Source organism: Pygoscelis adeliae, unplaced genomic scaffold (genome assembly GCF_000699105.1).
Source record: "Pygoscelis adeliae isolate BGI_AS28 unplaced genomic scaffold, ASM69910v1 Scaffold342, whole genome shotgun sequence".
NCBI lineage: Eukaryota > Metazoa > Chordata > Aves > Sphenisciformes > Spheniscidae > Pygoscelis > Pygoscelis adeliae.
The window spans coordinates 1,042,787-1,057,685 of NW_008824437.1; the positions used below are offsets into that span (position 1 = coordinate 1,042,787).

General features: G+C 42.2%; 1 protein-coding gene across 1 annotated transcript in view; it reads left to right on the plus strand.

Moving 5' to 3' along the window:
* COL22A1 (collagen, type XXII, alpha 1) overlaps positions 1-14,899 on the plus strand; it is a 215,563-nt gene that overhangs the window by 138,579 nt on the left and 62,085 nt on the right. Inside the window, exons 22-27 of the mRNA XM_009320934.1 lie at positions 1,182-1,235; positions 10,264-10,317; positions 10,685-10,738; positions 11,722-11,775; positions 13,276-13,329; positions 13,719-13,754. Of these exons, the coding sequence (XP_009319209.1) occupies positions 1,182-1,235; positions 10,264-10,317; positions 10,685-10,738; positions 11,722-11,775; positions 13,276-13,329; positions 13,719-13,754 (306 nt within the window). The remainder of the gene's footprint in view (positions 1-1,181; positions 1,236-10,263; positions 10,318-10,684; positions 10,739-11,721; positions 11,776-13,275; positions 13,330-13,718; positions 13,755-14,899) is intronic.

A 14,899-nucleotide genomic window follows, 5' to 3' on the forward strand; every position in this document is an offset into this window, starting at 1 on the left:
TCTGGGCATATTTCAACAAAGAAAAATAAAGGGAAAATTATATATCTGTCTCATATTTCTGTATGACCAATCACATCACCAGTGACATGAAACTTGCTTACTTTATTATAATATCCTTCTAAAAAGGAAAATAGTTTGGGTGAGAAGTAGAAATGAGGGGGGGAAAATCACTTTTCTCTGTCTCTCAGATATTTACATGACTCCTCTTGTACCCTGCTAGTATATTGCTAACAACCTCAGAAGTATTAATGATTCAGTGTCTATTACATGCCAGGGAAGGATAGATTGTTTTTACAAGAAAGCTGAGTCACAAAATATGTGACTTGCCCAAAGTAACACAGCAAGTCATCTGTTGAGTTCAGAAACAAATCCAACCCCTGCCTTAACTCCAGTGCTTCAGGCATCCTTACTACATCCTTTCTTCCTCTTTTTTTCTTATGTAGGACTTTTTCCTTGTGAACTAGTTGAGGTCAAACCCATGGGGAACACAAGTGCCGCAGCATCCATATAGATGAACTTTTGTCGGGTGTATACTCCAGGTCCTAGCTTATCCTTCCCTTGCACCGACGAAGCTCTCTGGTTCCTCTGGAGGAATCTTTTTTTTGCTTGCAGAGGAGTCTGCGAGCTCTGTCCCTTGGTGGTAATGCCAACCCTAGTTAGAAATGCCTCATGGATTCCTGTTTTCTGGCTTAGAGATTGTGAATCTTTTATATTCATCCATGCACCAGAGTTCTTAATTATTTTCTTTCTTAATGCATGAGACAGTGCAAGGAACACAAGGGACATTGCTTGGCGTTGCTGGGGAGGGGTGAAGGGCTAGACTGTAGCAAGGAAAGTGCATGTGTCTACACGAGGTACCTCCCTTGGCTGCATCTCAGCACTGACTTCTCTGACCCTCTGTGGGCAGCGCCCAGGTGGGACTGCAGAGTGTAAGAGATGCTAAGACGTGCATGAGACCAACCCTTGTCTGTGGGGGCTATTATCACAATCTGGAGAGATACAGACCTGTCAAAGACAACTGGAGTTTCACATCCAAATGGTGACTGCTGCCGTCGTTTCCATTGTGTACAGTTGTGTACCCACATTACGGTGGTTTGCCAGTTTTGGGGTGGAAGACTTTGGAAAGTCAGTAGCAGTCTTTGCCCTACTGACTAATATTTTCTCTCCTGTTGAACACACAGGGTAAAAAGGGAGAGCCTGGATTCCCAGGAATCAATGGTCTGATCGGCCCTCAGGTAAGTGATGATTTCTTCATTTTCATATAATATGTGGAAAAACATATTTTGCGGCAACAGGTGACTTGGAACCACAATGCAGCATGCCGTGACCTTGTTCTCTTCTCATCTGCACCATCTTTGAAGTTGGTGTTTCTCCTTTAAGAGCCAAACTAATTTATCCTGTTGTGATTAAGAGAAGTCTGCCTGTCTGGCAGCAATTACTTTTACCTTCCACAGTTTTTCAGCATCTTTGAACAGGGACATAAGGAGGTGTTTCGCATGTGATTTCCCCAGTGCTTGTGCACAGAGCAGTATCATTCCAGAGGGAAAGCAATGATATGTGTTTTGTAATATTTAGGACAGTGTCTCAGCTAATCGTTGGCTGTGTGAATTGGCAATTGCAGATATACCTCCTGTGCTGCAGTCTTGAGGGAAGAAGCAGTTTAAAAGGTATTTGCTATTCAGAAAGCACACTTCTTTGAGCACAAGACTTTCTTGTGACTTTGATACTCACATTTCTACTTGTTATAGAGGGATAGGTGTTGGCTTATTGAAGAAGGTAGAGACAGGGGCTTAAAACTAGATGTTTATTCTCCCCGTGAGGAAGGATGTCTTAAGTTAATGATGCCTTAGCTCCTTTTTTTTAAAGCTTTTGGCAAGGTAGTGCTCCAAATTGCACCATCTGTAACATCATAAGGGCAAAATAGTGCTATGTTAAGAATTGTCAGAAAGGATTTGGCTCCACCTGGGATCAACCCATCCTGCCCCGTATTATAATAACACTGACACTTGCCTCTGGCTTGGTTTCTTGCTAACTTTGTAGCCAAAGTCAGCTGACCTGAGTCACTTTGTAGGGTCACCCCTGCAATAAGAAAAATATCTGTAGGAATATCCTCAAGCAGAAAAGATGCAGCTTCGCTTTAAGCTGACCACTCAGGATAATACTGAACATTTCATTCATTCCCTTTTCAATAATAAATTAATGAACTGGGTCTTCGGCTTTGGGATTTTGTTTCAATAATCGGTTAAGTTTTGGGCAGGAATGGAAAGCCTCCATTACTACAGCTGTTGGTGATATACTGCAACAAACAGCACACTGCTAGACAGCAGATGCTGATTTTTCATTTATTTCCTCGGGCGAGCTATGCCCTTGTAACCAGGAAACATGATCTAGAAGTGGTTTCTGTGGCAGACATTTTGTAATGAGCTGTTCACATGTCTGCAGAGGATGTCAGAGAGGCAATCCAAGGGCTTGCCACCCTGTGCAGGTGAGGGCCCTTGTGTCCAGCTGGGACCCTTGCCCTGCGAAACACCACTTGATACTGGTTTACATATTTTTAAGACTTTTTCCTTTGGTACAGTATCTGGTTTGCACATATTTATCAGCGGCCTTCAAGAGGAATGAAGACAGTATTTCTAATGGATTTAAAAGATTTTGGTTTGGTTTTTTTTTTCCATTGGATAACATTAAAACGTCCCCGCAAGTCTTCTGAACCACTGGGGGAAGATTTTTCTCCATGCATTATTTCTAAGATATCTGACACTGTCCATCCAAACCATGTCACACTTGTTCAGCTTAAGTTCCCTGCAACTTTTAAAAAAAATATATATATGCATGTGTTAGCGATTTTATAAATGTATCTGAGAAAATTGCTGACATAGCATTAAGTAATTTTTCTTTCTGCACAGGCTAAATAAGGTTAGCAAATTTTATGTTAATTAAAACCACATACAATGCTAGCCCCGTCGAGGGATACTTAAATTGACTGTTCCTCCAAGCTAACTGTAAGAATGGAAAAAAATATTGTTCCTATTCCTGCAGTGGCACTCTGTTCTGGACAGTAATAGCTGCACATTTCCATATTTCTGTTTGGAGAAAGTGCTTACATTCAGTTTGTGACAAAGCTACTTTTCAGCTTAACAGCACAGTGACATTAGATTTTTTTAAAGCACTTTATCAGCTTTTTTTTTTTCTTAATCAGACAATGCCCCAGAAATACCCAAGACGAAAAGTGGTTTCCTTATACGGTAGTTACATAGTTATTCTTCAAAGTCATGTATGGAAGTCTGTCACCTGTTCCTGTGCTATCTCCATCGCGTTGAGGGCCAACTAATTTGAGCTGGCCATACATAAAATAGATTCGGACACTAAAATAACCTCCCTTTACTATGCTATTTTAAATTTAAATATACTTTTGTTTTCTAAACTGATTCCCCCCATTGATAGCTGTATGGGTGAAAGGAAGGAGAGGATATAGGAGCTGTAGAAGGCACATTGTTGCTGAAAGGCATAGAAAAGACCATCTGAAGTTATTGTTGGGCTTTGTCAAGAAAAATAGTTGCTGTCAAGCTCAGTCCAACTGAGAAGCCACAGAAGGATTAGGCAGCTGTGCAAGGGAACCAACCTGAGGGCTACTCTGGAGCAGGGTCAGCAGATCCAGCGATGAACCGCAGTTGAGATGATGTCAGTCCGACTGTCAAGGACCATTGACTGGGTGTGGTCACCTTTGAGAGTTAATTTAAGTGTCAAATCCTGAAGCAGCAGCTAGAAGGCAACATCTCAGCTAGGCTGGGGATGTTTTGTGACAATAGGGTAGCCCTAGTTTTGCCTCTCTTCTTGCACACACCAACTCAAAATGAATTTTAATCGAAAAATATTTTTAAGTGTTTTTTTCCTTCTAAATCATCTGTGGTGGTGAACCAGTCCATGTGCTTATTTGCTCCATGTTGTCCAGTCAGCACCCCCAAAAATGAGCATTTATTTTCCAGTGACCTTTAGAAATGGTGCATCTTGCAACATCATTAAGCAATGGAGTAGACACTCTGGGTCTGGGTCTTATTTTCCCTGTGGATATGAATGATTTTCCTGCAGCAAGGACACAGACATCTGAACTCATAATGTGTTTATGTTGTTATTATTTATTTCTACTATTTTAGTTTCCAGGAACCTTAATCATGGGCCAAACTTCTATTGCAGTAGGCTGTTCAAGTGCAGACTGAAAAATCAGCATTTCTGTAAAGCGCTTTCAGTTGAAATAACTGGATGGGTACCAAGCACGGGAAACAACGAGGCTGTGCATTTCTGCATGGTCACCCGAAATATCGGTATACCTTGTCTATCCCATCATCTGTTGCTAGGAAGAGTTCAGAGAAGGGGCTGAAGGCAGTTGATGAGGTACCTCTGCAAATGCTTTTCTAGGCATGAGGGGTATCCTGAGGAGGAAGGAGATCTGCAGTTAGGCACTGTACACTAAGTGAGCCATGAAGGCTGTGTTCGCAGGCTCAGCAGAGACGGGAGCTGATGCCCCAGTGCTAACTGAGGGCTCAGACACTCTGAGCTGTATCACTGAATTACCAGGGCTGGGGTTCAGCTCCAAATGCAAGCACTTGTTGGGTTAAGGATGGGGATGCAGGCATCTGAGCTCCTGTTGATGAAGATCCGAGCATCAGTGAAGCCTGAAGCTCTCCTAAAGCAGGTACCTACAAATGGTCCACTGAGCCAATCTCTAGATTCCCTGAGCTGAGCAGGTACATGCTGTCCACCTGTGAGATAGCAAAACAAGTCAAAACTCTTTGAGTTTTAAACAAAAATGCCATACCTCACACTTGCAATATCTCTGGGCTGTTACTGAGGTTTGCCTTATGCTAGATAACCTGGTAGTGTAACTAAGACCTGCGAGGAAGACCAGTACAAGCTGTACCTTTTATGGTCATGGCTGGCAGTGATTTAATTAGTATAGACTTGTCTGTAGGGTGTGAGCTCAAGCCCAGCTTTTCTTAAGTAATTCAGGAAATAAATTATATCCTCTGAAATACATGGTGTCCTTAATGTCCTTTTTATAATGCAAGTTAATACTGCAAAATGTAAGAAAAGCTGATACTCCAACTCCAGCTGCAAGGCTCAGGTTGAATTCAAACTATGTCAGCGCTGCTCGAAATTGGAAGATACTGCTCAGAGCTACCTTTAATAAGATCTATACCTTTAACAAAAATAAGAAAAAAAACGCCTTCACCTGTGCAGATCACTAATAATACTGAAACGAAAGACCATAAGGGACTTTTTTTGTTATTTTTCTGATTTGCAGCACTGACTCAGTAAACTAACTCGAAGCAAACACAAAGGGAAATAAATCTTCCTCTGTAGACCAAAGAGATCGTGTCCATACCTTACACTAAGTGATGAAATTAAACAAATACTGCCTTTCACTGGAAGCAAGAAATTCTCCTGGAGAGACTGCTGTGTACAAAGTCAACTTTATTCAGTATTTTTATAGAGCTGGAAAGACAGTTCAGAGAATTTTTGTTGAAAAAACTTTATTTTTAAAAATAATGTTGGTACTCCAATTACAATGCCACCTGGTGAAATAACTGGAGACTTCATCCGCTTATGAATTATGGCACTATCATTGAAGCTGACTGTAGAGCATGTGTCATAGGTAAATTCTCCGATCTGTTGGCTCTTTAGGCTTTTGGTTTTCAGTGTCATCAGCAACAGCCTTTTTCTATATCCTCATATCTTTGTCTTGGCTTGTAAGGCAGGATTTAAGCAAAGAGAGCAATATGGTGCTCTAATGCAGCATTACTGAAAATAATTTGCAGTAGTTATGCTGGTGGATGCTGTAGTGCCTGGGGTGAGAAATAAAGAGCAGATTTGAGGATCTGATCCCAGAACCCACTCAGATGCAGCAGAGGAGAAAAGGAGAGTTGGACTTATCAAGGGACATAGTGAGACACGTGGACTGCTCCACAAAACTAGCTGCAACAGCCTCATTTCTGATGGCAGAGAAGTAGAAATAAAGGGGAGACAGTGCAAAGCCAACAGGAAGGGTCTATGGGGACTTTCTGAGAGATGAAATTGCAGGGAATAATTGGTTTTGAAGTGGAGACAAGCACAGACACTGGAGGGGAAAATGCTGCCAGCACCGTAGTTATGCATTTTGCTATCATTGTGGCAGCAGACAGGATGCTCCTGCATGTCCTGGAGGTTATTCTCGTTCATAAAGCTGGCACACTGCCTCAAAAGCCCAGACCACAGTCTGTTTTGACATGGGTTAAGGGCTTATCTAAGCCTTTCTCATAGTGTAAGAGAATCCAGTCATCGGCATGGACTAATATACAGAAAATATGTCTGTGCAGGCTTGGCCTCCAGAGACACCTATCTGGAAAAGCCATCAGACTTCAGTTTCCATCTTGGAATGGCATTTGTTCACCTACCTCTAAAACATAGCCATCCCTTCGTTCATGGAAAAGAGATTTAGGCCAAGCAGCCTATTGATGTAGTCACAGACAAAGGTTTTTGTTCCTTTTCAGAGCTTCCTTAGGGAGTGCAGAACCTAAATCTTAATAGCTCTGCCTTTCCCAGCCTGTCTTTCAGCAAGGTACACACTGGCAGAGGAGAGCATCCTTTAGTGGATCCTGGAGGACCGGCACAGCTGTTCCTCCAATATGGAGAGTGTCAGATTTCTTTCCTGAGAACTGTCCCTGCATTACATTGTCTAAAGAATGGAGCTGGATGAAACACAAGCCTGAAAAAATCCACACACACCAATGTTTTTAAAGATGTCCCCCCCCACGGCACACACACACCTCTACACACTATTTGGATTTTAATTAACATTTGAAATCTTTTTGTTTCAAAACAACAGTTTGAAAATACTTTGATTTAAACATTTTGATGAAAGATCCATGTTTTGCATTTGTTTTCCAAACTGAGTTTGTGTAGTCCTGTTTTAGAATAAAGTTTTCATATATCAGTTTTTGCTTCAGCATCTAGGAAGTACACATCAGAGTCTTTGCCAGCCAGAAGAAGAACCACACTATGATTATTTTCTTCTGGATCAGACTTTTAAAGGGGCAACACTGGGGAGTGGATTTGGGACAGGGACTCTCATCTGTATAATTCATCAAATGATCTCTGAAAAAGGTGATCATTTAAATCAGGTACTTTAATCTGGATTCAGCTAAAAAAGGAAAGCAAAGAAAACAGATGGCGTGAGATTTTGGGGTTAAGCATTACAAGCTGTCCCACTTCTGCTGTTTTATGGGGTTTTTTTAATCACAAGTAACTGCTGTCAATTTGGTCCTTTCTAAATACATAGAAAGAATAGTTCTTGCTCTGAAGTATACTCAGAAGTCAGGAGAAGGGCTACAATAACAGAAATTTGTATACAAGTAAAAGTGATTTGCTCTAGACAGTAGTAAAAGGGAGGCCTCTATAAAGGACATGTATGAGGTATTTCTGCAACTTTCATGTGATCGTGCCATTTTATTTCTCTGTCTCCCAGTCACTTGCTGTAGCCCAGGCTGCAGAAAGCAAGAAATCCAGCAGGACAGTAGATGTACTGGTGTACGCAGTCAGCTGGAGCAGGCTGTCAGCATCCTGTGCATCTCCCATCTCAGAGAGCCTTTTATCAGAAGAGCTTTCAATTAGTGGGTGTAACATTTGTTGGTGCAACGTGTGGTGAAGCTACCTGAGTAAACCAGTCTTGGGCATGCTGTCCCGGATGATTGCTCTCATGGAGAGCAATGAAACAGAATTATTAGTGGCAATTTAGGGTAAGGATTAGTGTGCTTCCATTTCAAGACTTATGGTTGCATAAGGTTATTGTGGTCCAGAATATAGAAAGTTTAAGAGAATAATTAGAAATTGTCTTGGATAGTAAGAATATCAAGAGTTACTAGGAGAAATAGTTGGAATGATGAGGATGTAGGACCTCATGTTTCAGGGATTATGCTGGTTGCTGACAGATGCTTGAGTGAGACTTTGCTTTTAGGTCAGACCCCTGTCTGTACTGCGTGGGGTGACTTGCATCACAGTTGGGGATGCTTGGGCTGAGGCAGGGTCCTGGCTAGGGTTTTTTACCTCTTGATAGAAGCTTGCTATTGTAGGGCCATGGAGAATATGTGTTTGATGGTGGGAGGTGGTTCAGTTATTGGCAGAGAGAGAGAGAACAAAATTGGGCTATTAGGGAGGAACCAATGGAATTGGCAAGGAAAGTCTTCGAAGGTAAATTTTGCACTTTCTTTCCTGCACTTATGAATAGTCCACTCGGCCGCTGAATCAGTTTGTTGTTGTTTTTCTAAAGGTACCTTTGCCTTCTTTCCCAGTACTGCACCCACTCTTCATGGAAGCCCCTTCTTGGAGCCCCTACCTTCTGCAGGACCTCCCAGCAATACCATCCTTGTAGAGGTGGAGTAGGTCCAAGCAGAACTTCCATGTCCCTGGTGTCTGAGGTCACTCCATCCAGTTGTGTCCGCAGTGTGGTATTTTCTCTTGTGCTGGGCTAATTTGGACTGCTGATTCTTTTCTTTGAATGCCAAAGCCTTGTTAAGTGATGGATGGTCTTGACCAGGTGCCTCCTGATGGGACTAGAGCTCCTTAACTGCAGGACCCTCCTGCGATAGCAGCTGAACCAACGTCCACAGAAGCCGATGCAGGGCTCCCCAGGAATTATATCAGCAGCGTCAGTGCATCCCAAGGCACATCTTTCTGGGATTTTTTAGTTGTGCTCACTGCTCACATTTGAGGCACTCTACAAATGCTAATGTTGTTGGTGGGATGACTCCTTGTCTGTTCTGAGTTGCAATGAAAGCAGATCAGGGGAGGCAAATGCATCTGCAGGTCCCTTTTTTGGTTGCTTTGCTCCATCTATTGGTGAGAGGCTGTCTTCTTTTTTGGCTGAATTTTACAAGTGTATTCTAAAAAGACTGCTTATCTGCTACCTTCTCTGTCAAACCATGCCACAAATAACTCCTTGTCCTCACTTTTTTACACCATTTTCTTCTCTTCAGCTACATTTTTCCTTAAACATGAAATGCTAATATTGATCCATGACTTGTAATACCTTACTCGCAAAGGCTGTGCTTTGTGATATTGAATGGTGACACAGGTCTAGCAGGGAAAATGCTGACCGACCATTTTCTATCTTGTATCAGTTGCTCAGTTTCAATTCTTTACAGAGAGTTTGGGTGGGGGGTGGTTGGTTGTTGGGTTTTTTTTAAGTACAAACACACCAGAACTCCCCCTATGCTGAAAACTGAAAATGAATGAAATCATTGTGTTAGAAAGACAGAAAGAGACAGCCAGGGTAAAATTTCAACTCCCTCAGATATCCAATTCTCACATCCATCCTCATGTTGTTTGCTTAGGTCCTGATCCAAAAAAACCACGAACACATGCTTCATTCTGAGCACAGGAGAAATCCTATCTTGTCTACAGTGGAAGCTGGAAGTAACAAATACCTCTGCATCTCAGGCAACCTGTTAAGATCTGTCGAGTATGGAAACAAATTTCTCAGCTAGGAAGCCAAATTTAACAATTTGCTCAATACACAAAAATAAATCCCTCTGAAAATTGGATGGCTATTGAGAGAATATTTTCCCTAAGAGAGACAGCTGTTGGAGGGAGATGAGTAAGGAAGACTGTTAGGATATTTCCAACTGAATGTGTGCATTGAAGTATGAGTTTGTGAGGACCTTTTACTATCAACAAAGTTAATGTAGAGCATTAAAATAGTGGTGCCTTTGCTTTAAAACATCTGATCCACTACATTCTTTCTCCATAGTCTTGGATTCATATTTTTACCTCCCCCCCTCCAAAAAAAAAAAAAAAGCCTAAACCACAAGCCTGTTCCATTCATTAGTTACTTCAGAGATCTTTTTGCAGAGGTAAATTGTTCCATTTGAAACGACATTAATCAAGATTAAATTAGGCTAGATGCTACAAGGGATCCCACTGGACAAGCTTTGTGGTGTACATTACCATTGATGGCCTTGAGCTCCTCTGTCTCTTGTACTGGAGTGGAGGATGGAGCTCACCTTGTAGCAATAGTAATTAGTGGCTTAAGCAGGAGATCCTGTTCTGCTCATGAGCATGGTTCCCTTGGAGCTCAGTTTGGCATCTTGCATTTTTTTGGTAGAAGTTAATGAAATAAAACTCAGTGCTTTTGCCCATTTTGAATAGGGCCCCGACTGCACAGGGAAGGACCTGAGGCTTTCAGCCACTATCAGAGAGTTCAATAAACTGGTTTTGCTTCCTTTCTTTCAGGGACCTCCAGGGCCCCCAGGCATTGCTGGACCCCCTGGACCACCTGGAGCACCAGTAAGAAAACAAGCTTACGGGTTTTTTTGTTTTATATCAAGGAGAAGAAAAAACAGCTGGGGAGAATTTTAGGTCATGGATTTCAGTGGGAACTGAGTCAGGGCCTCTGGTAATCTGTGTTTTCTCTTATATTTTCTCACTGAAAAGCCACAGCTGGTCCTAGAGGACAGCTTCTCTGTGCCGAGCGTTGGAACTGCATTGGTGCTACCTGGGGATAAGTCAATGTCTACAGGACTCCCCACAGCAGAGACCTGACTGCCGTGGAAGGGAAAATTGCATTTAAATTGAAAGCAGCAACCTCCAGTGAGATTGCTGCAAAGGGCAGAAATACTGTTGTTTTTTTTTTTCTTCTGATTTAATTTTTCAGGGACTGCCAGGAGAGATTGGAGTTTCTGGTAAAACCGGACCACTGGGGCCAGCTGTAAGTGTTGAGGAACTGCTTCCTTTGCTTCCGTGCGCTCCATGACTTCAGATACTTTAATTCTCATGTCTTTGCCTCCTTTCCTGCAGCTTGTCTGCATGCAAGGTTTTAATGTGGGCTCCAACACTGTCGCCTTTAATGCAGACATTAGCCTCTGATACCTTTTATGAACAAGAATTTTACCAGACGCAGCTCCACTATTCCTACACACTGGAACCGTGATGTTTTCTTTGTATGATACCTTTCAAAAGTCTTTTTGCATTTGGCAAGATATTGTTCTTTAAAACCTGGGGTTTCCTGAATTAGGCCAAAGAACTGAAATTAAAATCTCAGATTTAGCAGAGCATAGCAATTTCTGTTGGCTGTTGAGTCAAGAAAGGTTGATTATGAAATACTTAGTATTAAGAAGTGCCACCTACAGCCTGCAGTGTTTGGGGATTGACTGACACTCGAAAGGGGACAAAACTTTTTCTTCCATTTTAAATGCATTATGGGAAGTAATTTTAATTCTTATCTTGCTGAACAATTCTGTCACTATGTGTTGTATAATTTAATTTTAGGAGTCTATGTATTGTATAAGAAATTACCAATATTTCAAAGGAGAAATAGACTTTAAAAAATCTTTATAGCTACAGATAATAGACACTCATAGAGAATGATAAGTAAAAAAGTAATTTTTATTTAAGAATTCCCAATGCATAAATCTCTATACTGTTGTTTCTCTGTAACAACACTGACATCCAGTGGTCATTCACCAAAACTGGGATACCGGTAAAAGGGCCGAGCAGATATGTGCATTGTGAGAACTTTTGTATATTTTGAGTCCCAGCAGGGAAAAAGTCAGAACAAAATGCATGAGGTGGTTCTTCTTTTCTTAAAATTAGGTCAGTGGCAAGAGGGACGAACTGAGCGTGCTTATGCTGAGCTTGCTGTTAATGATTTAAAGAACAGGCACTTACAGCTTATGATTTTCTCTTGCTTAGGGGTTGCCTGGCAAAGATGGATTAAATGGGCTTCCTGGGCTTCCAGGACAAAAGGTAAGTGACGCCACATACACTGGTATTAAGCTGCTTACCTGGGCAGCTTACCTGGGTGAGCTAGCAAGCGTAAGTGAGAAGGGGAGCAGATCTCCAGAGCCAAACACACCTCACCAATCCCACATACTGAGCCACCAGTGAAGCTCCGGGGCCAAGACAGCTGGTGTGATTGCACTGTACTGAGTCGTTATGAAGATGGAGCTGGTTGTAAATACAGCAGGGATGAGAGATCCTCTTCCAGTCTTCAACTACTGCATCCTATTTGGCAAACACAGCTGAGCATGGCAAACACAGCTGAGCATTGCAAACAGAGAAGCTTCTACTGTCACTCAGGAAAGGCAGTGACACTGGTAAGTCAAGGCATGTGTCCAAGGCACAAAGAAGAAGAACAAGTAAGTGTGGCAGGCTCCAAAGATGTTCCTTTCTTTCCTCCCTGAAGGGCTGGAAAGAAGAGATGCCATCCCCCTAAGGCTTCTGTAGGTCTGTGTGGCAGAAAGATGGTTCTTCATTATTTCCTACTACTTATGCCCCATTTGAAATCTTCTACAAATGACAGATTGGGAAGAGTTGTCTCCTCTGCTGTCTCTGCAGTGGGAGAAGGGAGATAGGAGATTTAGAGGTAGGAAACACTCTGGTTGACTTGCCATCGCTATGTAAGTAAGTGTCAAAGAAATGTGCCATATTTTGACTATGAAGGCTAACCGAGGCTTTGGGGATGATGACACTATATTGGAATAAGGACAACAGCTCTTAACCATCTACTGCCTTGGACTGCACTGGCGGCAGTCTTCTTGTCTCTGATACTTGAGCACTATGACCCCTACTTGTTCCAATAACACACTACATTTATACTTGCCTCTCTCAACTGAGTGCACTGAGTGCTTGAGCCCAGGTCTAGCAGAGTCCCCAGCTCCCATTTATTGATGAATAAAGGTGAAGAATTTGAAGCCTATAACAAATTTCTGAGGCTAAATAAACTTTGGATTTTATCCACAGCCCTGTTCAGCACCTACCGCACTTCCCAGCTATGTAGCGTGTTTCAGCTCTTAATCCACTGCAGCCTCTGCTCTCCATGCTGACACCACCCACGCTGAAAGATCAGTTTCAAAGTTATTTACCTGAGGCCCAGTGGCCAAGGTCCCAATCCCGCAATTCTTTATTTTTCTTGACAGAAATAATGTAGACTTTCTAACCACATATAGTTTGAAGAAACTGAATGGAGATTTTGTTTTTCAGGTAATTCACTACGGACATCTTTAATGTAACAGTGGTTGACTTTGTGTTATTCTAGAAATATTCCAGTAGGGTGATCGGTGCTGGAGATGTGATTGCAAACAGCACTAGAATGGAAAAACATTCCAGGAAACATATTCTCACATGGCTCCATTTACATCCTCAGGCTGATACTGAGGATCTGAGTCAAAATATTCCTCGCCGTTGCCTGCAAACATGCTGCACTACCAGAGGAGTTTGGATATTAACTTCTCGTGTTCCCTGCAGGGAGAACAAGGGGAAAAGGGTGAGGAAGGCTTTCCTGGAAAAGCTGGCCCTAAGGTAAGGATTTTTATTTCATAGTTTGCTGTAGCCATTGAGTCAATCAAGGTGTGATTTTTAGAAGGTCTTATACTGAAGTCAGGAGAGTAAGATTCCTCTAAAGTTGGAGGCGTAAGAGGATGAGCAGCTGTGGCTCCTTGCCTTTCAGAGTCCATGGTGTTCCAAAATACCAAACCCTCTCAAATGTACATGTGTAGGGAGATCTGACCTGGCCCTTGCTTTGGCTCCCTGTGGTCTGGGTCCCAAAGCCACAAGAAGGTAACTTCAGTGCCTTATGGGAAGTAGGTAGAATGGGTCAGGACAATGGGGGACACACTTTACTAATGAGAAAGTGTTTTTACAATGGGTCAGGTCCTTGCAATGTTAAAGTTTTACTTTTGTTTTTCCAGGGTGAACCAGGGAGCCATGGCCAACCTGGTGAGGAGGTGAGCAGGAAAAATAGTCTTAGCAGCAAGGTCTACCTGTCAGTGTGATATAAAGTGACCACACGCAATAACAAAGCCAGTTGCCAATAACAAGATCTATGCATGTCATTTGCATCTGCAATTGAAGATGCAACAGATGAGTGGATGAGACTCATGGTTGGACAGAGTAATGCAAAAATTCCAGAACAAAAATATGCTAAATCCAACTTTTCATTGTATCCTGGAAAATTCAATCATCTTGTTCCTGGTTGATAGGGAAGAAAATGAAGACAGGGTGGCTTAAAAGTGCTTGTTTTCCTTCACACTTCACGCTAACCCAGGGTGCTGGTTCTAGAAGATGAGGAACTTATTTGTAACTACATGATGCAAGGGGTGATGCTGTCATTTCTAAGTTGTGAATGTTTGCTAGGAAATAACCCCAGATGACTGTTAGACTGTTACACAGTTATTTTAGTCTTTTTGTATTGGGATTTGGGTTTCAGCAGACAACTGCTGAACTCAGTGAAGAACCAGGGAAATGTCCTGTGATTTCCTAAAGCACACAGCTGTCTAGAGCCCAGTCAGGACCACTAACCATAGATGTTAACATTGTCATCCACATGCCAACTTTTCAACTGTAGTATGAAAATTTGTAGAAAGAGAAATCTATATAATACAGTCCCATATCTTTGGCGTACATCTTAGGATTTTGGAGTACAGAGTATACACCAACAATGGAAGAGTCTCAGAGCCTCAGTATTCTCTTACTCCTACCAGCCTCAGTCTGATCTTCTGCTATAAAGATGAAATGGGAGAATGGTCATGACCAAGCAGAACATGTGCCACAAACTGGACTTAGAGGGAGTAATGGAGGAAGCTGTCCATGAGGAGTCTCATATAGCAGCTTTCCATAAGCTGTGGCAGTCTCTCCGTGACCATTAAATTTTAGGAATTGTTGACCATTTTTCCTATTTGTCAGGGTGTCGCGGTCAGAATCCCTACCGCTATCTACCCCTTGAAGGAATAAGGTTCTGAGCCCGAGGTACCAAGTGAGTGTTATTGGGATAAGGCACTTATTAAGTAGATAACATGTCACCCTGCGAGTGAGGACTATGCTGCTTCCATTCCAAAATTCCTCATAATCTACCTAACAGGTATCACTCAAT